This window comes from Gambusia affinis, linkage group LG24 (genome assembly GCF_019740435.1).
Source record: "Gambusia affinis linkage group LG24, SWU_Gaff_1.0, whole genome shotgun sequence".
Taxonomy (NCBI): domain Eukaryota; kingdom Metazoa; phylum Chordata; class Actinopteri; order Cyprinodontiformes; family Poeciliidae; genus Gambusia; species Gambusia affinis.
In genome coordinates, this window is record NC_057891.1 from 747892 (window position 1) to 774560 (window position 26669).

The 26669-nt window shown below is 51.4% G+C and overlaps 1 protein-coding gene across 6 annotated transcripts in view; it reads right to left on the bottom strand.

The window, feature by feature from the left end:
• The window catches only part of agap1 (ArfGAP with GTPase domain, ankyrin repeat and PH domain 1), a 56728-nt gene that overhangs the window by 5498 nt on the left and 24561 nt on the right, over positions 1 to 26669 (bottom strand). For 5 of the 6 annotated variants that reach the window (XM_044109392.1, XM_044109393.1, XM_044109389.1 and 2 more), the window contains 7 exons: positions 20448 to 20552; positions 16738 to 16906; positions 15648 to 15812; positions 13085 to 13246; positions 8968 to 9122; positions 8571 to 8661; positions 7686 to 7908 (listed from right to left, as the gene is read on the bottom strand). In XM_044109392.1, the coding sequence (XP_043965327.1) occupies positions 7686 to 7908; positions 8571 to 8661; positions 8968 to 9122; positions 13085 to 13246; positions 15648 to 15812; positions 16738 to 16906; positions 20448 to 20552 (1070 nt within the window). The remainder of the gene's footprint in view (positions 1 to 7685; positions 7909 to 8570; positions 8662 to 8967; positions 9123 to 13084; positions 13247 to 15647; positions 15813 to 16737; positions 16907 to 20447; positions 20553 to 26669) is intronic. The other variant, XM_044109390.1, reaches the window with a different exon arrangement.

A 26669-nucleotide genomic window follows, 5' to 3' on the forward strand; every position in this document is an offset into this window, starting at 1 on the left:
CTGATTAATTCAAGAACTGGGGAGCTGCTAATCTGGGATTAAATTGGGATCTGTCCTGGATTCTCCAGTCTCTGAAGCCTTTGACCTTTGACCTGCTGACTGACAGCATCATCAGCTCTGGTTCTGTTTGGCGTTCCTCAGGGCGCCGCACTGGGTCCACTGAGCATCTCTGACTTCCTGCCTGTTTGAGCTCCAACGGTTCTCACTGTGTGTGTGTGTGTGTGTGTGTGTTCCCCCCAGCAACTGCTTTCTCTGCCCGTTTGGACACATGGCGCTTCCTGAGGGCGTTGAACCGACAACCAGAGCCAAACTCACCGAGTCACACAGATAGGCCTGTCACTATAAGAAATTTAGCTGAGTGATTAATTGTCTCTAAAACTATTGTGATAAACGATAATATTGTTTGAAGATCTTTTTACACTGATTTAATGGAAATGACATAATAATTCATGTGATTTCCTGCCAAAGATAGATACACTTTATTTTGAAAAGAACATTTAACACTGGAACTGATAAAATAAACAAAACAACCAAAAACTAAAATAAAATGGATTCTCAGTCTCCATTAACAAAAATGAATAAAAACACCAAAGTGTAAATAAATACTGGATTCAACCAAAAGAGTTCAGATTATGAAGTCTGTAAACCATATTGTCCTTCAGTAATCATTAGATTTAAATAGAGAAGATGGAACATCGACTACCTGATGCAATAGTTCACACTACACGTTAGTTCACTCCTACATTTTCCCCTTAAGACAATCTGAGAACGTTGATGTTCTCAGATTGTCTCTTGTGGTTTCATAACCGATCATCCTGTAGTGTGTGGTGTGTTACGGTAGATCGTTGTGGCGCTCCGATCTAAATCAGGGGTTTTCCCCACTGGGAGCTTAACGCAGCCTGTTGAATGTGACAGGTAGCCAATCAGAAAGCCGGATTCTCCTCCTGCTTTCTGAGGGGAAATTACAGAGGGGAATCCCAAACAGCTGACACGGAGCAACCCGAAGTCCAGCGGACATTGGAGATGATATGTGGAAACAACATTAATGTTTATAAAACATTTGGTGTAAAGAATATAGAAATGATGAGGGGAGGAGTTGGAGCCAAATTGGTACCAGTTGATGAACCCGGTAACTTTTCAGCTGTTCTTCGTTAACGTGACATAAAAAGGTTCTAATGATTTTCATTCAGTCAGGACGTTACGCTGACACTAGAGACACATGCACTGCAGGGAGATTGTAGTAAAGCATTGATTAATGCCTGGTTTTAAAATGACTTCACTGGACTTGGAGCCATTATTTTGTGCCCATTGTTGGACACCACACGGCCCGATGGAACCCGATGGAACCCGATGGAACCCGATGGAACCCGATGGAACCGTTCTACCTAGGATTTCTGTGGGCTAATGTGTGATCTCTCAGGTTTTGAAAATGGGCCGACAATCGGCCGACAGCTCTAAGATGGTGTAGTGTGAACTGGACATTACACTGAGGAAATGAGGAAGGGAGGGTCAGTGGAGAGCAGCGGAGTTGAACCTTTTTTCATTCAGTGTCATCAACAGAAAGAGAAAAAGGCTGGAAGAGACGATAAATAAAATGACCTCGATAGTTTTAATTTATCGTACGATTGATTGATTTATCGATTATCAGACAGGCCTATGCAGCGACAGAAACAAATCCAGAGAATCATTTATTCACTAATGATGCTTCAGAGAAAATACTTTGACTAGGACAAATGGATTAAACCCAGATTGGTCAGAATAGACAGATCCACTAAAACTAGAGATGAAGAATCAACAACAGGAGATAAAACTGAAAATTAAAAATAATTTATTAGAAATGAAAAAATTAAAGATCAGCTGCAAATTAAATCTGAGCAATAAAAACTGGAAATGTCCGAAAATAGAAAACCTGAACCAGATGTGACATTATGGACCAGAACCAGAACCAGAACCAGTAGTTTCCTGGAGGTTTGTGCGGTGATGTTTTATTGTTTTATGATATTTTTCTATATATATAAAACTTTCCTGTTTTATAGTTCCCTAATCAATGACTAATCATTGATGCTGGATTGATTGTACAGTGAATTAACTGATCATTTCATTCACAGCGTTTTGATTTTGGGTTCTGGTTCCGGTTCCCAGCAGCTGGGTCTGAGGCAGACGGATGAGGCTCCATCAGCTCCCTGGTGGAGGTAATGAGCCTGACACCGGGTCCAGAGTGACACGGTGTCAGGCTGCTCTTCTGGCCTAATTAGCCCTCTAATTAATAGATTAATAGGCGGATAGATGGAGCATCAGCTAACTGCCTGACCTGATGAATCCCCGCCAGAAGAGGTGAGGGCCGCCGACTCGGCTCCACCTTCACCAGGAGCCGGGAGAGAGAGGCTGAAATCAATTAGCGGGTCGTTAGCCGCCCTCGGATGGGCTCAGATAATTAAAAAGAGGCCGGCGCAGGAGACCAGGGGTTAACGGAGCTGCCACCATGCAGATGAGGCGAGGAGGAGGAGGAGGAGGAGGAGGAGGAGGAGGAGGAGGAGGAAGAGGGCCGGAGCGACGGGAAGCCGATCCCTGGGCTGAAACGAGACGCTCCACTGATGCTGCACGGATACTAAAGAGGAGCCGAGCAGCAGGGGGGCAGGATGTAGGAGACACCTCCTCTGGTAATTAACTACATGTCACAGAGGGACCTGGGGGACCTGGAGGGACTGGGGGGAACCGAGAGGAACCTGGGGGAACCTGGAGGGACTGGGGGGAACCTGGAGGGACCTGGATGGACTGGGGGAACCTGGGGGACTTGGAGGGACTGGGGGAACCTGGAGGGACTGGGGGGAACCTGGAACGACTGGGGGGGACTGGGGGGAACCTGGAGGGACTGGGGGGATCCGAGAGGAACCTGGGGGAACCTGGAGGGACTGGGGGGAACCTGGAGGGACCTGGATGGACTGGGGGAACCTGGGGGACTTGGAGGGACTGGGGGAACCTGGAACGACTGGGGGGACTGGGGGAACCTGGAGGGACCTGGGGGACTGGGGGGAATCTGGGGGGACTGGGGGGACCGGGAGGGACAGGGGGGAACCTGGAGGGACCAGGGGGGGACCTGGAGGGACTGGGGGGGACCTGGAGGGACTGGGGGGAACCTGGAGGGACTGGGGGGAACCTGGAGGGACTGGGGGGAACCTGGAGGGACTGGGGGGAACCTGGAGGGACTGGGGGGGACTGGGGGAACTGGAGGAACCTGGAGGGACCTGGAGGGACCGAGAGGAACCTGGAGGGACTGGGGGGACCTGAAGAGACTGGGGGGAACCTGGAGGGACCTGGAAGACCAGGAACATGTCCTCAATGATCCCAAGCACAGGGGAACCCAGAAACGTTCCTCAGAGGCGACGCTAGACGATCCGCTACCAGAGCGCTGAGGTTTCAGGTTTTCTATTTGATAAAAATATATTTATTCATCAGGAAACTGAAGGTTTTAATAAATATATTGGAAAAATATAAAGTCAGGTCTAGTTTGAATATCAATAAATTATTATTACAGAACAAAAGCAAAGAGTTTATTATTATAACAAATTAAAATGACTGCTGTCTGGACTGCAGTAGATATTATAATTATTATTTTCACACCTTTCAGGTATCAAACCATCACAACGTTTCCAGCTTTTCATTTATTCCGACTGCAGGAAACAGAGAATCTGGACTTCCAACCAGCTGCTGGTTTTGTCTCCTCCAGGCCTCCGTCCTGCAGTCGGCCATCTTTTCCGTGGCGGTGGGATCAGCTGAGTGTTCACCAGCGGCTCGCCGTGAACCCATTCAGTCCAAACACATCAGCGCCCACGGCGGGACGGCGGCCGTCCTGCTGCTCTGAGCCGGGGGGGAGGGGTTATTTATTCCTTCATTATTAGAGGAAGGCTGGGGGGGGTAATCTGATGACTCAGGCATAAAGAACGCGCTTTTAGTTTGTGCTTTTAGTCCACATTAGCATAACCTGGCCGCCATGACAGGCGATGAATGAGCTGCTGATTGGCTCCAGTCAGAGGCTTAATGTCAACAGTAAATTGGAGGGCTTGTTAGGAGAGCGGGGTGGGGGGGCGGCGGGGCAGTGGGGGGCAGCCATGTACAAAATAACGTCCATTAGGACTAATCTAATCAAGCCTCCTTTACAGTTGAATTAGAACCAAGGAGCCAATTATTCCTCAGCGCTGCAGCCAGGCGGAGCAGGAGCGGGGGCCGCAGAGCGACCGGCCAGCGGGGGCCGCAGAGCGACCGGCGGGGCCAGCGAGGCCACCAAGAGCCCAGTCTGGATCTGCGTCAGCTTTATACCGCAGAGCGCGGGCCGAGACGCGACCGCCAGAAGCTGACTGGACTCAGGCCGATCAGATCCTGATAAATCCATGTTAGGAGGATTTACCACGGAAAAATCAGCTTCATGTAGCAGGAAGTCCATCCGTCTGAACAGGAAGTCCATTCGTCTGAACAGGAAGTCCATCCGTCTGAACAGGAAGTCCATCTGCCTGAGTGGCATCTTTGGTCCATCTGGACCCTGCAGGAGGTTCTGGTTCCGGGTCATGTGACTCGTGTCCCATCTTGTCCTTCCCAGCTGATCTGAGTTGGTTTTATGAGGATCTGAGTGGGATCTGCCCCCAGACACTATTCCCCCTGACCCTGGGGGGCAATTATTCAGTGATGTGGGGCCCCCTGCCCCATCTGGTCCCCTGGGCCCAATCGTGCCGCCGTGTCGGCCGCAGCTGCCCCCCGGCTCAGATGAAAAGCCTCCGGTCTAATTTTAAATCTGTTAGCCTTTTCAGACGGAGCAGAGGAACAAGACGGATCTGCTCCCATAACGGGCCCCGGCCCCCCTGGGCCCCCCGGGCCCGGCGCCGCAGACCTGCTGCTGAATTATTAGTGGCCGGGCATTCGTCATGCGCCGCGCGCCGTTAAACGGTGGAGCATCGCTCCGCGCCGCCATCCTTCAGCCGGCTGCTCGTTTCTCTGCTGTCGGAGCGGCACCTGAACGCCCCGCAGCCGACCCAAACAGAGGCTGAGCGAGCAGAACCGAGCTGGACCGCTGGCGGTTCAGATGGGAACCAGAGACACCGTCCGATGATTGATTGGTTCTGACTGCAGCGATCGATCGCTTCAGGACCTGCTGCCTGCTGATAATAGCAGCCAATAATCAATGAGACCAGAACCAGCGGTCCAAACCACCGCACCGACACAGACCGGGTCATCAGGACACAGAGAAGAAAACGTCTAACAGCGTCTGAGATCAATTTATCACAATCAATCGGAAACTATCAATCGGCTCAACGGGAAACTTTTACAGTTTTTCTGCTGCTGAATTACAGAATAAATCGATATGATGGAGATATTTCAGTTTTTAATCCTCAACTCTGCAGTTTCAGGAGCTTCTTTACTGACGCTAACATTAGCATTAGCATTAGCTGCTATCACTGAGATGCCATTGTAGCCTAGCATAAACTCCTGTTAGCCCATCAGAAACAGATCAACTAAAAAACTTTAATGAAATCAAATCAATCAGATTGTGCTTCAGCTTTAAAGGCGGACCAGAAGCCAGCAAATACCAAGACTGTAGAACCGGGTCAGAACCATCAGAACCGGGTCAGAACCATCAGAACCAGGTCAGAACCATCAGAACCAGGTCAGAACCATCAGAACCGGGTCAGAACCATCAGAACCGGGTCAGAACCATCAGAACCGGGTCAGAACCATCAGAACCGGGTCAAAACCGGGTCAGAACCATCAGAACCAGAACTGCAGGAAGCTTCAACATTCATCTTCCAGTTTCCAAAATTAACTGGATTTTTCTCCAGCGGCTGAAAAACGGACCAGCCTGAACCAGAGGTTGTCGCCCCTCTCCACAGGTCAGAGGTCGCAGCAGAGGGTGTGTCCAGGGGGTTCTGTCGGTGCCGGTCGGCTCGGCCCGCTAACATGGTGTCAACTGTCCAGGCCCGCGGAGCTGGTGCTGGACACCTCATTAAACCGATGAGCAGCAGCTGAGGGAGGCGCTGCCCCCCCACCGGGTCAGGGCCCAAACTTAGCAGCCCCCAGAGCGCCGCCATCAGTTGCCATCAGCGGCGGCGCGGCGGGCGGCGAGCCAGCCGAGGCGATGACGGCTGACCGCGGGCTGCTGGGGGTTAATGGCAGCGTTTAGAGGACGGCTCGGTCTTTTGGAGGCTGGAGCCCAACAGGAACCCCCCCACCCTCCATAAGCCCCGCCCCCAGAGCCCCCCGCGGCGCGGCGGAGCTGGCGCGGCTGGTGTCGGTCCACACCGAGCTGCTCGCTTCCCTCCAGCTCAGCCCAGACGATTCCTTCACAAATAAAGGTGTTGGTCTCTCCATCCGTCTCCTCCTCCTAATTGGGGGGCGGGGGAGGGTGGGGGGCAGCAGGGGGCAGTAAGGGGGGGCAGCAATGACAGACAGGAGGTCAGTGTAATTGCTGCTGGCCATATTTAACATTAAGATAATCAGGCCATTAATTACCCTTTGGATCATTAAATCAGCCACTTGCAAAATGAAATTTCGGCCTCTATTACTCACTCCACAGACCACGGGGGGGGGGGGGGGTCAGGGGGGGGGCAGTTCTCCATCCATTACCCCCACATCCACACTCAACCCTCCACCTGCACTTTCAGCTCCTCTTCTCTTTAACACGCCAGGATTTAAACACAATAAAATGATTCACACAGAATCGCAACTCCTGGGAATCATGATCATAGTGATCAGAAATTGATTCTAATCGATCAGAAATGTATTAAAACAATCAAAAATTGATTCTAAATGATCAAAAGTCATTTTAAGAAACACTCTAAAAACTGATCTCATATTAAATGATGACAGTTTTCTTTATGTCGATGTTTTCTAGTCTGGGATGATTTTATTTCCATATTTATCAATACATATTTATCAATACATATTTATCAATACTGCTGAGTTTATTCTGTCAGCTTCACCTGCAGCTTCACCACCAGACATTCTCTGGGTCCTCATTACAGGATGGAAGCCATCTTTAACTGGTTTTATTTCTGTTTTGTTCAGTTAGTGAGACATGGAGTCAGATACGACACAGTGCCACCTGCTGGTGGCTGGAGGAAATGTTTCCACCAGTTAGACGGGAGGAATGAATCCTCTGGCCATGAGTTTGATGACAGAAGAAGAGAAATGCAGAGATTACAGCAGCGTTTGACGCTAATAACTTATAATTTGAGACGTTAAACCGGCAGCGAAGCATCAGCAGAATCTGCCGTCCGAGAGGAGAAACGACAGAAGGATGAGAAGGAGAACGAGGGATTTATGGAGGACAAACAGCGAGCCACTAAAGAAATGGACTGATAAAGACTATCGACAGCAGAGAGGAGGAGCTTCATAGAGAGAATATTGACCTCCTGCTGAGGGCTCTGCAGGGGAGGAGGTCCACAAATACATGGCAACATGGGGCAACAAGAGGAAATACATGGCAACATGGGGGCAACAAGAGGAAATAAATGGCAACATGGGGGCAACAAGAGCAGATTGATGAAAGGATGGATGGATGGGTGGATGATTAAACCACTTTCCATATTCTGATCCCAACATGGAGACACAGGAAGTACCCCCAGCACACTGGGTCATGTTAATCTGGTTCTGATCGTGTGAACGGACCGCGGCCCGGTTCTGGAGTCGTCTCCTACCTGCTGGCGTCCGCCCCCGGTTTGAGGCGGCCCTGGGCGTTGGCCTCCCACACGCTGTTGGCCAGCTCGTTGCCGATGGCCGACATCACCTTGATGAGCTCCAGCGGCCACTCGTCCAGGTCCAGGGACCGGACCCGAGACAGATGGGTCCCCAGGTTCCGGTGGATCCCGGAGCACTCGATGCAGATCAGAGCGCCCAGGTTGAGGCTGGCCCAGTCCGGGTCTATGGGGCAAAACCAGAACCAGCTGGGTGTCAGAGGACGGCAAAACATTCAAACTGGGAACCTTCCCCTGAATGGCCTAGTCCAAACAAACACAGTAACTACCTACAACCAGTTTATTCATCCAGCCACCAGGACGCTGTGGCCACAGAGCTGGGTTGGTAACTTTATTTGTTTTGTTTCATTACCACTTCCAGCAGCCATTGTACCACAGAGGAGTTTGGTCGTTTATGAAAAGCCTGTGAAAATATTTTTGATCCTGAAGTAACTGATTTAATTAATTTGGCTTCCAATGGAAACAGACTTTCTGTTGTAACTGCACTTCCTGTTGTAACTCCACTTCCTGTTTTAACTGCACTTCCTGTTTTAACTGCACTTCCTGTTCTAACTGCACTTCCTGTTCTAACTGCACTTCCTGTTCTAACTGCACTTCCTGTTTTAACTGCACTTCCTGTTCTAACTGCACTTCCTGTTTTAACTGCACTTCCTGTTTTAACTGCACTTCCTGTACCAACCCCACCGATGGCTCCTTCTATCTGTAAACTCAAAGTTTCCCTTCAGGGTGGTAGAAACTGAAGAACCAGGAAAACGGTTCCTGTAGCCAACCAGGACCCCCTTTCTTCTTCTGTGGTGCTAAAAGCGTTAGTGCAGACGGTTCACTCACTCGGTACGTCGCAGTCGGCGCAGCGCCCGTTGCCCCGGATGCTCCGGATGGACTGCAGCGCCATCGCCTCCGACTGGCTGGTCAGGCGAGACTGGAGGAGAAAAGGTCGGGTCCAGAGAGCGGCCCGGTTAGATCAACACACATCATCACAGACACACATGTTTCACGCGTGAAGGGAAAACATGGCAAACAAATGAAACGGGTGGGGGAGGGGCCTCTGAGAGTCTGAGCGCCTGAGGCGTAAACACGGCCGAGACGGAGAACCGGGCCGACCCGACAGTAATTGCTATTCTGTAATTATGAGAGTGGAAATGGAAAAGATTGGGTTTGAGAGGAGATTTGAGGCTGAGGATTCGCTTCAAACCTCCAACAGAACCAACAGAACCAGGCGGGTCACCTTGTTCTTGCTGCTCTCGCAGGACTGCAGGCTGGCCAGGATCTGGCTCTCGATGACCTGGACCCAGGCGTCCCGCTCTTCGTACGACGTGGCCTCGAAGTTCCACGTCTGACCCGTCAGCGACACGATGGTGAACTCAAAGTTCTCCTCTTGTTCTGGTGGAGGACATAATGGGTCAGAGAACCGGCCCGGTTTTATTCTGTGCTTTTACTCTGAAAGGACCAACAGGCAAGATTAGCAAAAACATCATAAAACTGAATAACTGATTGACCCAACAGAACCCAGTCTGGTTCCTCCTGACCCAACAGAACCCAGTCTGGTTCCTCCTGACCCAACAGAACCCAGTCTGGTTCCTCCTGACCCAACAGAACCCAGTCTGGTTCCTCCTGCTCTCAGACCAGAAACTCTAAACTTTTATTGATGTTTTCTCCACAATCCCATCATCCAGCCATCAAACCAACAGGAGTTTGTGAAATTCATTTTGGTTGTTGGACCAAGATGAATTTCTTGTTTTTCCACCGATCGCCCTGCAGGGACCAGCCGTAATTAAATTCCCATGATGCTCTGCTTCCAGAGGGAGGGGGCACCAACAAAGAGCATGCGCCCCCAGAGCCACAGATTAAACGTCGACCCGGCGGGCCGCAGCAGCTCATGAATAGAACCAGGAGGTTTCGGATTGGACCAGAACCGGCCTGACATTTACAGCTCTAAAGGTCAACAAACACCTGGAGCCGCCAGGTCCAGAATCCTGGTTCTGTCCAGAAAATACAGGAAACGTGGCTCAGCTCATTCAACGCAGACTGCTGCCCCCAAGTGGCCACTACAGGTGACTGCACCAAACCTGGCATCTAAACTGGTTTAAACTGGTTTAGACTGGTTTAGACTGGTTCCAGTCTTTGAGCCAATCAGGTCCATTTCCCCACTGGTTTCAGTTTAAACCAGTTTTCTGGTTCACACTGGTCCTGTCCAGTGACTGGTGCTGATCTGGCCCAGTTCAGTACTGGTATTCACCAGAACCAGTTTCTGCTCCAAACTTCTGAACTGGTTCTGAACAACACTTGAAACTGGTTTTAGTTTGGTTTTGTGCTGGTCTTGGCCTAAGGTTGAGTCTGACTGCGGCTTCGGTTTCAAACTGGTTTTGGCTTAAAATGGTTCAAAGTTTTTAGAGATTCAGACTTTGGTTTAAAACCAGTGTGAAGGTTTTGGCCTTAAACTACATACTGGTGTTGGTTCTGGATCGGGTTAAAATGGGCGTTGCCATGGCAGCAGCGGCGTGGCACCTCCAGCGGTACATGAAGGTTATTTCTGATGCCTTGCTCGTTTTCCCAGAGTGTTTGTGTCAGCGGCGGGTTTAAACGTTGCGGGTCGACTAAACGTATGCACACACCAGAACACACACGCGGCGGTGCTGGTAATTACTGCCGGCGCTCTCGGCTACTGTGGCTGACATTCGCGCAGAAGGAGGTGGCGCCGAGGCAATTTGTGAACTCTGACACCGGCAACCTTTAGCAGCACAAACAGAACAACCCAAACAGCCGACGCTTGCAGCGGGACGCGCGGCGGGCCGTCAGGCGGGCCGGCCGGCAGACAGGCGGCGGCCTGAGGAAACACAAATTAAAAGCCTTAAATGTCAGCGCACACACTATTGCTCTGCGACACAGGTCATTACTCCGCACATTATTCGCAGCATTTTACAGCATTAATAACCTGGAAAATATTGCAGACGATTGTTCTCCCTCTGAGGCGGAGGAGGCTCCACAGGAGGAAGGAGGGAGGGATGGACTTCAGGGGTCCGGTTCTGACCCAAACAGAACCCAGACCAGTCAGAACCCGGTCCGACCCGCCGGCTTCCCCCCTCTTTAACTGACTTTAAAGGAATTCCTTCTGCGGCTCACCTGGTGGATCCACTGAACACCTGCCAGGGGAACGCCCAATCAGCTCTGGGCTGAGGTCACGGGGTCACCAGTCAAAGAGGAAACTTCAGACTCTGGGGGTCAGAGGTCGGCTTTGAAAGCTACACGGCAGATATGCTGGGTAGATATGCAGCTTTATACTGGGTTTGGCTCCAAACTGGTTTAAGACACAGAAGGGTTTCCATCTGGACTGGGCCTGGTTCATGACTGGTTTGGTTTGGTTGTCTGGGTTTACTATCCAAACAGAACCCAGACCAGTCAGTCACTTCTGACTACACTAGGTTTGGCTTTGGATTATTTCTCTTCAGTTCCTTGGTTTAGAGCCAGTTCTGCTTCAAACCGGTTCAGTCTGGTTCAAACCGGTTCAGTCTGGTTCAAACCGGTTCAGTCTGGTTCAAACCGGTTCAGTCTGGTTCAAACCGGTTCAGTCTGGTTCAAACCGGTTCAGTCTGGTTCAAACCGGTTCAGTCTGGTTCAAACCGGTTCAAACCGGTTCAGTCTGGTTCAAACCGGTTCAGTCTGGTTCAAACCGGTTCAGTCTGCTTCAAACCGGTTCAGTCTGGTTCAAACCGGTTCAGTCTGGTTCAAACCGGTTCAGTCTGGTTCAAACCGGTTCAAACCAGTTCAAACCGGTTCAGTCTGGTTCAAACCAGTCTGGTTCAAACCGGTTCAGTCTGGTTCAAACCGGTTCAGTCTGCTTCAAACCGGTTCAGTCTGCTTCAAACCGGTTCTGTCTGGTTCAAACCGGTTCAGTCTGGTTCAAACCGGTTCAGTCTGCTTCAAACCGGTTCAGTCTGCTTCAAACCGGTTCTGTCTGGTTCAAACCGGTTCTGATCGTTGTCAGAATGTGTTTTTGGCTTTGAACAGCTTTATTCTTGGTCAGATCCAGGTGTGTGTCTCTCACTAACAGATGTAATTCATAAAAAACATCTTACAGCGTAAACATGTTGAATGAATGGAAATAAACCCAGACAGGAGCAGAAGCTGTGGTTGAAGCTCTGATGTCATTTCCTGTTGAACTGGGTCTGTTTCAGTATTTTTCAGCTAAAACGACAGTTTGAATTTAAAGCTTTATTGTAATGTATGTGTGAAGCTGTGAACTATGCAGGTGATCTCACCTGTGTGTGTGTGTGTGTGTGTGTGTGTGTGTGTGGTCGGCCGCAGAGGGCGGTCCCCCGTCGTAAATTACCCGGGCCTCGATCTGACACCTAGATACTTCACCAGCCGCCCGGCGTGACAGGCCAGCGGCCGACTGAGCGCGCTCAGTGCTTAATGGCTAAATTGGGAAGACTGTTACTAATCGCTTATTGAATAATGAAAGTGACACAGCTGATAAAAGATTTCAATACGCTGGATTATTTATAATATTTCACTTTAGCTGACTAATCGGGGGGCGAGTCTGCTGCTGACGGGCGGAGGAGGCGAGGACGGTGAGAGGAGCGATGGCGGCGCAGGATTAAAGGAATAAAGACAGAATAAAGAGAGAAAATCACATTTACTCAGAGCGCAGGATGCAGCGCCCATCCGTCACTCAGGCAGCCACTTGTCATGTCTGCTGCTTGTTGCCACGGTGATGGAGAGACCAACATTACACATCTGCTGCAGCCGCCACATCTGCTCAGCCATGCACAGACTGCCTCCATTAGCAACGCCGAGTCAGAGAGAGACAACCAACCGCTGGCCCTGGATCCACGAGGGGCGGGGCTACGCTGGCACCGGCCAATCAGGACACTGCTGCTGCTAATAGAACCTTTGTTCCAGGAAGTCAGTGAGTGATGATGGAGGCCCTGATTGGTGGGCAACAACCCGACGAGTCAAAATGGATCTGATGAGATCAGACCTGAACTCTAACAGATTCTGACCGAACCGGACTCTGACCGGATTCTGACCAGATCCTGACTGGACTTTGACTGGACTCTAGTCGTTCTCCAGTCGGACTCGGTGAATCGTAGCAAACAGACATTTTGTTTAAACTTTTGAAACAAATCAAAGATGGAGGACGAGATGAAGGGCTGAGGAATGAGGATGGAGAGATCCCTCGCTCCCTCTAGAGGTCAGGAGTCTCAGACGATCACATGGCGGCGTTTCCAAACCCGGGTCTCGGAACTCGTTCACGCTAGCGTGTCCGCGGGCCGGACCAGAACCGGTCCGGGGACCAGACCCGGGTGAGGAAAGTGAGGCGAGGGGAGGGGGGATGGAGTTACCTTCTGCAGTACCAGAGAGGCCGTCCGCCTTGAAGTTGCTGGTGCTCTTCTTCCGCCGGTGCTTCTTGCGGTTGGCGTGTGGCGATGGGGGCGGCTCCATCTTTGGACTGGTGGTACTGGAGATACTGGGACTGGAGCAGACCGAGTCGCCCAAGCCAGTGTCTGCAACGTAGAGCAGCAATAAGACAGAAGACACAAGGTGGACATGAGCCTGTGTTCAGGTCAGGGTTCTGCTTATTGGGTCCAGACCAGTATAGACTGGAACCAGGCCAGTCTAAACTGGAACCAGACCAGTATAGACTGGAACCAGGCCAGTCTAGACTGGAACCAGACCAGTCTAAACTGGAACCAGACCAGTATAGACTGGAACCAGACCAGTATAGACTGGAACCAGACCAGTATAGACTGGAACCAGGCCAGTATAGACTGGAACCAGGCCAGTATAGACTGGAACCAGGCCAGTATAGACTGGAACCAGGCCAGTATAGACTGGAACCAGGCCAGTATAGACTGGAACCAGACCAGTCTAAACTGGAACCAGACCAGTCTAAACTGGAACCAGGCCTGTATACACTGGAACCAGACCAGTATAGACTGGAACCAGGCCAGTATAGACTGGAACCAGACCAGTATAGACTGGAACCAGACCAGTATAGACTGGAACCAGGCCAGTATAGACTGGAACCAGACCAGTCTAAACTGGAACCAGACCAGTATAGACTGGAACCAGACCAGTCTAAACTGGAACCAGACCAGTCTAGACTGGAACCAGACCAGTATAGGGTCCTATTTGGGTTTGATACTGGTACTGACCAACCCTCCAGTTCACCAGGCAGACTGGACTTTCTACTGGACTGGTTTTGGTTGATCCAGTGGTTCAGGCCTCGGGTTTATTAAACTGGTTTTAGACTGGTTCTAACCAGATTAGGCTGGTTAGAACTGGTTCTTCTACATATTGGTAGACTGGTACTGGACTTAGTGCTGCTCTGATTTTAGACGGGTTCCCTAGCAGGACTGGTTTTAGACTGGAACCATTCCTAACTGGTGTAGGACTGGTGTTATACTGGTTTTAGTGATGGTGGTGAATTAGTCTTGAACTGGTTTTGATTTGGTCTCTTAGACTTTATTGTTACTGGACAAAGACAAACCAGTGAATCTGGTTCTGAAATGTCTTGATGTTGGTTCAGAACCAGGATTAACTCTGTGTTCAGACGTGGTTTTGATTTTCACTAAACCTGGTTTGAGGAAAGTTTTATTTCAGTGTCCTGGTTCATGGCTCTGTGTGGATGTTTGTTGGTTTTGGTGTCTGTAAGGTCGCGACCTGCTGTGATTTGTCTGTTAGCTGAAGCAGTCGTCTGCAGCGGTAGAGCTGAGCCTCTCCGCCGCGCCGCCTCGTCTCTCTGGCCTCCCTCTGCAGGCTGGCAGCTGTGACCAGCGGCAGAATAAAATAACATTCAGCTCCCATCAATCGGCCGGCGCGGCGGCGCGCTGACAGCGGCTCCGTGCGTCTGAACGGAACCCCGACCCGCGCGGCGCCCCAAGGACGGCCATAACTTACTTTACAATCGTTTAGTCTCAGCTCAAGTGGAAAATGTGACAACTTATCTCTGCTGACAAGACGCCGTCCCCGAGCGGCAATTAACGGCCGCCATCTGCAGACCCGCTCTGCTCCGCAGCGCCTCCCGCAGCATCACTCTGCCGCCGCAGAACTGCAGCTGGGAAAGGTTTTATATTCATTTAATAACTGAATGCTTCAGCTACACTGTAAATATGAGCTTTACTTCAGGTAAACTTAACAAGAGTAAATAAAACCGGATGGTTTTCTTCAGAACCTCTTAGGAACCAACCGGACCTCTGGGTCCATTCTAATAACTTTCTAATAACTTCCTATGTTAAAACTCATTTGTGTTCCTAATGTGTTTTTATTTAATTGTTTGGACTTTATCTTCGGTAGCAGTGTTCTGATTTATTGGCAAAATGTCTGGAGAAAATATTTATTTTATAGAAATAAACTGAAGGAAACTCAAAGGTTTTAAACTGGGTCAAATTCATCAGGATTCAACTTCATTAAGCTCTACAAACTGGTTTGAACTGGTTTGAACTGGTTCTTGGATGGTTTGAACTGGATGAAAGTCAGGTGTTGGTCTTGTGGAAATGGTTTAGTATAATGTTGTGAGGTTCATTTTAAAGAGTTTTCAGTTTCTATTAAACTGGTTTGAAACCAGTTCCATGTGTTTGTTAATGGTCAGTGTGGAGGAGTTGAGCACCAGCAGCAACACTTCTCCTCTCCACCAGCTTCACAGCTTTAAACGCTGCTTAAGGACGGCCGGCGGGGGGGCTGCCAGTCAGGCTTATCGTCATGACGACACACGGCCTGACAGCTGTCAGTCTGTGTGTTTGGGTGTGTGTGTGTGTGTGTGTGTGTTTGGTCCTGAGGACATAATGCTGCCACTTCAAGTCAAGCACACAGCCCAGCAGCCACAGAGCCCCACCATGCAGCTGCACCGTGAGGCCCACAGCGCCCCCTGGTGCAGCTGCACGTCTGGCCTCCAGAGCTTCTTACCTGTGCTGACTCCAGAGTTGGCGATGACGGTGGCGTCGGCCCACTGGTCGGCGCTGGAGACGGAGTAGGAGCGCTGGTGGAGGCCGTCCAGGCCGCGGCTGTTGAAGGACACCAGGCTGACGCCGCTGGCCATCTGGGACGCCGACACGCTGCTGGACACCGAGCCTGATGGGGGGCAGCAGGTCAGCAGACTGCCCTCTGCAGGCAGCACAATGAACTACAGCACACAGGCTGCCCTCTGCAGGCAGCAGAGGGAACTACAGGACTAACCCAATAATCTGATTAATTGTGATGGATTGACTGATTTAACAATCAATTAATTGCTGGAAAAACGACACATTCAGAGCATCAGATTTTTTTTGAAAAAAGAAAAAAAAATCTAAGATTTTGTGGAGCCGATTTAGAAGATTTACAAGAATATTAGTGATTTTTAAATTTGGTAAATGTGACTTTTTGTGTGTAATCGTATCAATAATGAACTCTAACCTGACATAAAGTCAGAGAAACACTGCCACCTGCAGGTGGGAGGTAGCATCACTTTAACTCTTTCACCATTTTCTCCTGCGTTTCCTTTGCCAGTGTTTCCTCTTCCTGTTGGTGCCGTCCCCCCCCCCTCCAGTCTCATGCAACCTGCTCTCTGACTGCATTAATATTCATGGCAGTAATTAGTGATGATCCTGAATATTCATGCTCTCAGCAGTTCTCCTGCTTGATTTAAGCCTCAGAGCTGCTTTTATGTAGCAGAGCGCGACACGCGGCGGCGCCCCCCGGCTTTTGTTTTACGACGCCTCCTTCAGGTGAAGCGCGGTGCCTGTTCTGCCAAGGCCGGCCCGGTTCTGAAGGATCCAGATGATAAACAGGAGCTGCTGGCCTGCAGTCGGCTCAGATCATCAAACATTCAGGCAGCGGTGATCTGCCTTTATGTTTCTGTGGAGTTCTGGATGAATTGCTGCTCTGAATATGATGCTTTTCCACCAAATATTCCACCTAACGATTAATTGATAATCACAATTAATCTGATCGACCCTTTCAGCCTGGATTAAAAATACAGTCTACTGAACCAAAACCTCAGCTTGGCCCTGACACTGACCTGAGGCCGGTCCCAGCTGGACGTTGCTCATGTCCTTCACCAGGCCGTTGGCGTTCTGGTTGGACCCGGCGCCGCAGGCGGAGACGGCCCGCGGCGGCCTCTTCCCTGGAACCTTAACGGTGGTTCGCAGAAGATCGATCTCTTTACCGTGAACGTTCTGCATGTAGTCCTGAGAGAGAGAGAGGATAACAATAAGCTAAATAAAGTTTTATTTTACGTTTGAGAACATCACTGTGTTTCAGCCTCAGTGACTTTCTGATCTCATAAAGACAGAAATAACCAAACAATAACTCGTTTTGAAATAACTTGTTATGCTTTCTTCAGCTGACCAAATGTTCTGGAACTCTCCTGGGTTGCTAGGTAACAGTGCCTGCTAATGGGTTTTGTTTTCCAAACTGTAAAACATTTTAAGGTCTGGATGTTTTTTAGTTCTTTGCTGAAGTGACAGAAACTCAGATGGAAGAAAAGAAGAAGAGATTTAAACGATTCCAGCTGGAAGAAAACATTTTATTTACTAATCTTAACAAACAGAAACAGAAACTTTATATGTTTGATCAGCCTGTTCATCAGTTCTGGTTCTGTTCTTTTGGACCTGCAGCCTGACACCACAGAGAAAATAGAGTAATCCTGCTGATTGGCTGCAGCAACTGTGGGGGCGGGGCCTAACCTGGGAGGGGCGGGGCCTGACCTGGGAGGGGCGGGGCCCAGCGGCGATCAGGCACAGAAAGCTGCAGCGACCCGCGGGCCGGATCAGAACCAGAACCGATCCACACGAGGCCTAAGCTGGACCAGAAACTAAGACTGAACTGAACCAGCTGAAATGGGTCCAAACCAGACCAGGAGTTCTATTCAGAACCGAGCCAGACCCGGCACCAGATGGAGCCCAAACCCGTCCAGAAAAAGGACCAAAATGGTTCTGAATCAATATCTGAAGGAAACCAGAACCAGAACCGGTCCAAACCCGACCCGGTCAACAGAACCAGTCAAAACCGGCCCAAAAGGGATGAACAGGTCCAGAACAAGACCTGTGGTTGTTTACATCCTGTGTGGTTCTGATGGGTTTGGACCGGCGCCAAGCGACCCGACATGTCTGATGAAGAGGCTGAGAATAACGACCCGCAGTAACTGCTGCCACCGCCGTGCCGTAAATAATAATCATAAACTAGATTATTAACAAGACACACACACACACACACTCACACACACACACACACTCTCTCTCTCTCTCTTTCTCTGATCGTCCCGCCTCCTGCTGGCAGCTCTCCTGACAAAGGGCCTATTCAAAGCCTAGTGCTCTCCAGGGCCTCGCCGGGGATGCTGGGTAAACGCTCCGACAGATTGACGCCCTAATGACTCTCCATCTGCATCCGGTGCTTTCATCGGCCCCGGTCGCTACGGCAACAGCTGAACGGACGGAGGGAAAGCTGCAGCATGGAGAGACAGAGAGGACGGGTTCGCTCGGCGCCGGTCCGATCGACGGAGCAGAATCAGCAGATCTACTGGGGGCCTGACAACTAGTTGGTTCTGATGGAGGCTGCAGAACCCAATGAAAACCTAAGTATGGGTCCAGAACCAGAACCGGTTCACACATGACTCAGGTCAGTTCTGGTTTGTAGAAGATGATTCAGTTTTCACCAGTTCTTCTGTGCGTAGCGACCCGAATGGACCAGAACCAGAACCAGAACCAGTCAGTGAGTCTAGTCTGTTCCTGATTGGTTCTCTCATTAGCGGCGTTGCTGTGGTTCCGTAGCGCCTGTGATTGGATGCAGCGGGTTAGCGGCGCCGCGGCGTTGCTAACTGATCCAGCTGATCCGGGTGGGTCTGCGGCGCTGCAGGCGTCGGCCTGTTTATGCGGCGCTGATGTGTTAATGATGAGTTTAACTCTAATTTGCTGCTTCAGCTCCTCTGACGGCTGACTGACGGGTGCAGGGAGGCGAAGTGTGGCGACGGCTCTGCAGGGAATCAAACCAGCAACTCCCCGCTGCTGCTGAACTGTATTTCACTACTCCGGGTCGGGAAGGTTCAGGCTGAAGACAGGAAACAGTTTGCTGACATTTAGGTGATTATCAGATACATTAGGTCATGAAATGTTTCATGTTGGAACGACGGGAGCCTGAAAGGGACAAATTTAGTTCTGACTTTTAGTTGGACGGCAACAACATGGAGGCATAAAACTAGGCTATGAATAATCGCCAGTCCCAAGACGAGATTGATAAACAAAGCATCAACAACCAGTCAGAGAAGAATTCATCTGGAAAACAGAAACTTTAAAAACCCAGGAAGAAAATTAAAACAAGTTCAGCAAAGAATAAACTCAACGATTCAAAACCGGCATAAAAAAACTAGCTAGGTGCTAATGACAGTTAGCTAAATACTAAAAATTGATAAATTCTACAGAAAACAAACAAAATACTAATAAAAATGAGCTAAAGCTAATACGTGCTAAATAGCAATAAAAACTAAATATAACAAATTGTGAATCCTGGGTCAACGTGAGTTCATCTAGTGGTCAGGTGAAACGACGAAGGCGACAGGAAGTGGTGGGAGGACGAGGCGCCGCCGGATTTTAATGTTTTCATTTTGTTTCTATGGTGATGGAAACTGCAGTTTTGGGTCGTTAGCAGAATATCAACATTTGTGACAGAAACGCAGCAAATGGAGCAAAGCAGCAACAGGCCGACCTGCAGGGGTTCCCCCGACCCGGTTCTTCCTGACCCGGTTCCCCCCGACCCGGTTCTTCCTGACCCGGTTCCCCCGACCCGGTTCTTCCTGACCCGGTTCCCCCCGACCCGGTTCCCCCCGACCCGGTTCCCCCCGACCCGGTTCCCCCCGACCCGGTTCCCCCCGATTCCAGTTGGTTCCCCCCGACCCGGTTCCTCCCGACCCGGTTCTTCCTGACCCGGTTCCCCGACCGGTTCCCCGACCGTTCCCCGACCGGTTCCCCGACCAGTTCTTCCTGACCTGTTCCCCGACCGGTTCCCTGACCAGTTCCCCGACCCGGTTCCCCGACCGGTTCCCCGACCGGTTCTTCCTGACCGGTTCCCCGACCCGGTTCCTCCCGACCCGGTTCACCCTTACCCGGTTCCCCCGACCCGGTTCCCCCCGACCCAGTTCCCCCTACAACGGTTCCCCCGACCCGGTTCCCCCTAACCCGGTTCCCCCTAACCCGATTCCCCGACCGGTTCCCCGACCCCGGTTCCCCGACCAGTTCTTTCTGACCTGTTCCCCCGACCCGTTCCCCGACCGGTTCCTCGACCAGTTCCCCTGACCCGGTTCCCCGACCAGTTCCCCTGACCGGTTCTTCCCGACCTGTTCCCCGACCCGGTTCCCCCGACCCGGTTCTTCCCGACCCGGTTCCCCCCGACCCGGTTCCCCCCGACCCGGTTCTTCCTGACCGTTCCCCGACCCGTTCCCCGACCAGTTCCCCGACCTGGTTCCCCGACCGTTCTTCCTGACCTTCCCCCGACCCGTTCCCTGACCGGTTCCCCCGACCCGGTTCCCCCCGACCCGGTTCCCCCTGACCCGGTTCTCCTGCTCCCTGGGAGGAAGCAGCAGGTCTCGTGCTGCTGCCATAAGCGGCTCTGAGCCAGCAGGTAATTAGCAGCCACATTAGCCTGATGTCCTCATCACGGTGGGCAAACAGATGACGAGGGCTAATTGATACACGGTGTTATGGCCAAACAGGAGGGGAATGGTGGCCATCAGCTTACATGGAGGCTGGGGTGGTAGGTGAGCAGTCCGTTATCGCACAGCGTCACGTACTTCTTCTTCCACTCCTTGTTGAGGGATTTGCCGCTCCTCTTCATCAGCATGCCCTGCAGGAAGCAGCAGTGGGTTAGTCACCATTTTGATACGGGCTGGAAATAAAAACCTTCATTCACTGGAAACAAGAAGAAACATCAGCAGCAGCTCAGGCTCTGGTTGCTTCCATACAAAATCCTTCCTGGGTCTGTTTGACCTCCTGGGGATTTTATATGCCGAAGGTGAAGAACCCACCAGAACCGGACCGGAGACCAAGAGTCTGTGGGCTAGTCAGAACCAGCCCAAATTTAAAAAAGTAGCCCCAACTGTAGCTAATGAGCCTAAAACAACCTTCAGCTGATCAGGAGGCTCCATGGACTGAAGTCCTGCTCTGGTTCTGATGGGGTTCTTTCAGGTGATTGTAACGAGGTTTGGACCAAAAGCGGGTCAAACTACCCAAACTGTGCTGTGAGTTCTGGTTGGCCGACATGAGGACACGCTGTCAGCTTGCTCTGACTCACAGCGTCCTAATTGTGCATTTAGCCGACACGTGGATCGGTGGCGCTCCAGCTAAACGACCACCAGGGCCTGTGGAGTGGAGATAACGAGCTCACAGCCAGAAGACGTCAGGAATCCAAACATCCAGTCACAGCAGCTCAATGGGACCAAATGTGGGGAAATCAGCACTTATTTAATTGTCTGGATCTTTATTTCTCTCTCCTACGCACATCAGCCGCGGCCCAGTGAGCGTTTAGGCCGCCGCTCGCTCTCCGCTCCTCGGCCGCCCACACTTCATTTGAGCAGCATTCATTAGGTACGAGGGGAGAGCAGGAAGGTCAAAAAGGAGGCGAGAGGGAGGCGGCGGCGGGGGATAAAACCGTCCGCTGATTAGCAATTACAGCCGCGCTGCCACGCGTGTCACTTCACTGGACCTCTACAACATTAACACTCCGACACAGAGTATTAATAGAGTCCGCCGTGAAGGGAGGAAGAGCGGGAGGAGGAGGAGGACGGCCAGGCCGGATGATGGACAGAAGCCTGGTCTCCGCTCAGCTCTCATTAAGGCGGTGGGTGGCGGGGGGGCGCTGCGGCGGCCGGCATGACCCCCGCCGGCTCGCTGTAATTAGCAGCGACAAAACGCTTCAGAGTGACAGCGAGGCGCGGAGACGGAGACGGACACGGCTCTGATCTCAGGCAGCGGCGGCCATGTTCAAACTCATCCCAGCTGCTGTCAGGAAGCGGCGACGTCTCGGTGCGCCACGGGAACAACATGGCTTCCCCCCGGCGCGCTAAACGCGACGTGACGAGCTTCCCGCCGCGGCCAAGCGAAGGCCGCCGGCAGCCGAGAGCTGTCAGGCCGGCTGAGCGTCCGTTAGCGCCTGCTAGCTAGCGGCTTGCCGGGTCAGCGCCGCCGCCTGGGATCATCTCAGCTCAGAGGAGATTCCCTAAAACGGCCTAGACCAAGTCACAGCAGGACCAGAACCACAGGCGGGTCAGGAATATTCAGGGATACTGACGCTGTTGGTTTCCCAACAGGTCAAATAGGTGTTGACCTTTGAACTCTAGACCTAAAGCTAAACATGTCACCAACTGAAAACTGAAACTTTCCCGTCAAACTGAGTAAACAGATTTTCCAGGAGAACGGATCAGAAAATGTTTGGTTTTGTTTCACTGAGGTTCCCAAGTGGACAGGAAATAACGCATCACTTCCTCCAGCAGCAGAGTAATTCCCAGCATCCCTCCTGAGGATGACAAGCCATCAGTTAGCATGGGAGGAAGGCTAATTGAAACCCTCCTGATGGGTAATATCCTCCATTATTCACCTCTGTGACACACTTGTTTTACCTTCGGGAGGCGGCGGGGCCGCGGCGGCCATGACGGCCCACAAGGTCCCTGCTGGGACGAAGGATGTAAGATAAATACTTCCTGAGACGGACTCTCTGCGCCCGCTGAGGTATGGCGAGGCAGTGCTTAGGAAAAGGTCGCCGGCTCGGGGCGGCAGATGAAGTCATTTGTTAGGCATCCCAAACGTCCCAGGGCGCCGCCGCCGTTCGTGGTTGGGGTCGTGTTGAGCGGCGGATCCCTGAAAACGCTGCGACGCTGTGAGGGATGACAGGAAAAGGTCGGCGGCTCGGGGGAAGCCGGGAGACGGAGTCATTCGTTAGGAGAAACGCCGGCGGAGTCGGACCGGGCCTCTGATTAAAGAGCCGCGCTGTCAGGAGTCCGATCCGTCCAGAAGACGGAGGAACAAAGACGACGGGACAGTTTCTGTCCCGGCAGCAGAGGAACATCAAACCCATTAAACCTGCTGAGCAGAACCAGATAAAGAACCGTCCAATAATCTGCCTCTAATCGCTCAATCGGCCCATTCTGCTCACACAATGGCCGCCTGACAGCTCCGATACCCAGGAACCTCGGGACAATCTGGACGCTCAATCAGAACCTTCCTGCATCTGATCCGGGCCGGACTCCGACCCGGGTCATCCATCATCCCCTCAGACAGGCCCGGAGTGTGAGCCGCTGATTACAGACGTCCAGCAGACAAAGAGCTGGACGGAGGCAGGAGGCGGCGCCGTCCGACCCGGTCCGAACCCAGACCGACCCACAGGGTGAGGGCTATTGACGGAACCAGTTGGTGTGACTGGAGCCAGTCAGAGTCACAGAACCAGTCACACCAACAGAACCAGTAACAGAACCAGTCACACCAACAGAACCAGTAACAGAACCAGTCACACCAACAGAACCAGTCACACCAACAGAACCAGTAACAGTAACAGAATCAGTAACATTTACTTAAACTACCAGAACCAACACAACGGTCCGGTGGTTCTGCATCAAAGTGTCCTCCGGTTCCGGTCCAAATACAAAGAGTTCCTCCAGCCAAACCAGAACCAATCTGATTGGATGTGATTCATGAACCCGACTTTCACCAAAGACTAGAAGTTCATCAATTTAGATCAAATTGACTAAAATCATTAAATGACCAAATGTGATCAGAAACAGAGAAATCTTCAATCAATTTACTTCAAAGCAACAAACTGCTGATAATGATTCAGAGTTTGGACCAATCAGAGGGCAGGAAGCTGTCAGGTGAGGCCAAGCGCCAACATGGAGGATGATGACTGGACAGAGCTCTCTTCTGATTGGTTGGACAGTTTACATGCTTGACCAATCCTAACCAACATCAGTCCAGGTGTCCAGGTGAGCTCTTGGACCCGGTACCCACTGACAGATAAGCTGTCCTTCCTCCAGAGATGCTGAAACTGTTTGGACCGGTTCTGGTTCTGTGGAACCTCCCTGAGCAGGTCGGGTTTATCCGCTCTCCTTCCTGATGATGAACGGATGAAAGCTGCTGCTTCACCTGCAGCGAGCAGGCGGCGCCGCGGCGCAGCATCCGTCTCCACCAAGGTCGGCGCTGATGAGGCGAGGACGGCGGCGCGGGGCGAGCCCAGGGGAGCGGCGCCCCGCGAACGGATCAAACAACAGCAGAGAGGAAGAGGAGCTGATTTATCGGATCAGAGTTCTGGGTCATTAATTAGAAACTCAATTATCCAAACCTTCCTTCATTAGAGGAAGGAGCAGCTCCTCTTCCTGGACGGTGGCGGCGGCCAGCGGCCGGACCGCTGCGCTCCGAGCGCCGCCGCCATGTTGGCCTGGTAACGAGCAGGAGGCGCTGGCTGCTGCCTGATTGACGCCTGAGTTCCTGGTTTTAATTATTCCTCGGACCAGAGCGGCCCCCCCGCTCCTGGAAGCTCATTTGCCGGGTTGGTGTGCATGACAGAAATGTCATCAGGGCCAAAATGGCTCCCAGCGCTGACAGCCTTTCTCAGGGAAATGATATTCTTCGGATCCGGCGGAGGGCGGGTCGCTGGGCCTCGTTAAAGCCTGATAGCAGGTCTTTAATATTCACCGTCTTAATTAGGGCTGCAGTTAATTTCATTAAATTCTTTGGCTGCTAAATGAAGCAGATTATGAGACATCTTTTATTGCGAAGCGTGAAATTACAGCCTGCCGCTGCCAGTGGCGCCGCTAATGAATTACAGGGTAAATAACGCCGAAATCAGCCCCCAATTTAAAAAGAGACGGGCGGTGGGGGCTGAGGGGGTCCGGCCCATACAGGCTGCGGACCGGGACCAACCAGAACCAATCAGAACCGGGGGAAAGGCTCACCTGGACCAGATGTTTGAACAAACTGACAGATTTTCATCCAATCAATTAGAAAAGTCAGATCAGCTAAACAATCACCAATCTATAACAAATATCCAGAGCCAGTTCCACCAGTTCAAGGTGTTTTGTTTCTTTGGACAGATTAGGATCTGTGGCCTAAACAAAACCTGCTCATCACATTTTGTGATTGGTCCTTCCTGATGTTTCAGGGTCTCTGTCACTTTAAATCCAGATAAGCTGCTGCTGGCCACGCCCCCAACTCAATGTTTACAGAAAAAATGGCTGCAAACAGATATCTCTGAAAAGCCCAAGTGGAGCCTCCTGCACAACCAACCACAAAGCAGCAACAGGTTTCTGGACAGAGAGTCAACAACAAAACTGTCTTTTCCAGCAGCCATTGTACAGCCGGAAAACAAACTGACAGAACACTGGAGACCAGCTTGGCAGGTAACAGGTGGAGTTCCGCTGCGGTTGCTAGGTAACAGGTGGAGTTCCGCTGCGGTTGCTAGGTAACGGGCTGGGATTATGATCTGTGACATTCTGGAGGTTTCTGAAAACTTGATCTTATTTAAAAACTCATTTATTTTTTCGGTTTGTTTCCAGAACTGAAACGTTCTTCTGTTTGTCGCCTTTAAGACGGAGCAGTTGGACCCTGATGAGAGCAGAAACCAGCGATGCGTTCAGGGACGGGGGTCAGGGGTCCACTGGGACCCGTTTGGAGGGTCCGGGTCCGGCTCAGGGAGGGAGTAGAACCAACAACCCGGCGGCTCAGCTGCTGTTTTTACAGCAAATTAATTTGTCAGACTGTTGCTGTTCAAAGCTCCCTGGTCAGCCTCTCTCCGGTAATTATCGGTTAATTAGCGGCGCAGAGCAGATGTCGGAGGATCCCCGCGCCGTAAACAAACGCAGCACAGGAGGAGAAGAAGAAGAGGAGGATGAAGAGGAGGAGGAGGACGGAGCAGCCGGCGCTCCTCTGAGGCTCGGCGCTGCAGGGAGGCTCAGAGATCAAAACCAGGCAGGAAAACGGACATTTTTCCTGCGTCTTGGCTTCCCCTAAACGCCTCTCCAAGTGTCCAGCTCTGGGTCCAGAATGTCAAAGTTTTCCTTCAGACAGGTGGAATTCTGGGTAATGACTGGTTTAAGCCAGTGAATCAGACTTTGGGTGATTCCTGAACAGTTCAGCAGAATCTGAACTCTGAGCCGCAGGTCTCCAGGTCCTAGTCCAAGCCCAGCTGAGGCTCCCTGAGTGGGGCTGTAATTGGGTGTTTTATCAGTGGAGTGTGTGCAGGTCGTGGCGGCGGCGTGCGGCCGGCGCCGGGTGTGTTTGTCTTCATTTGTGGCTCTAATTGAGTCAGAGTGGAGGATCAGAGCGCCGCTCTCAGCCCAGAGTGTGTGTGAGTGCTTTTAATGAGCGCCGCTCTCCTAACGAGGGCGTTCCCGCGGTAACAAAAGGCGAAGCCAGGCGCCGACACCTCGAGTTGTTGGAGAGCAGCGCTAATGAGCCGGCGGCCGGACACACGCACCGCGGCGGTGGCGGACACACGGCCTGGAGGAGAGGAGAGCTGACAGCGTTTCCACTGACACTCAGCAGCAAATGAAACCAATCAGGACCAGTTAACCAGTCCAGTCAAACCAGTAACTTGAACCATCTCCAGTCACTGGACCAACCTGAACCAGACAACATGGCTGAAAACATTTTATCAGTTCAATATCTGAACTATTGATCATCATCGTTTCTGTTTCATCCACTTTTCTCTTGAACTTCATCTTAAACCAGCTGCTGCTCAACAGGTCGTTGCTAGGCAACCAAAGTTTGGGGGAGCTTGAAACTGCTGTTGCTAGGCAACCAAAGACCGAGAGTGAGTTGAAGTGAGTCACTAAACGGTTAGTTCCTTTAGTTCATTTATTTAAATGATTCATTAGTTTAGTTCATTCCTGCTTGGAAAACAAAGTTTCATAAAATATGTTGGGCTAAATAAAACATTTTAAACACTAAACAAATCATTTTTAGCAAATACATTTTT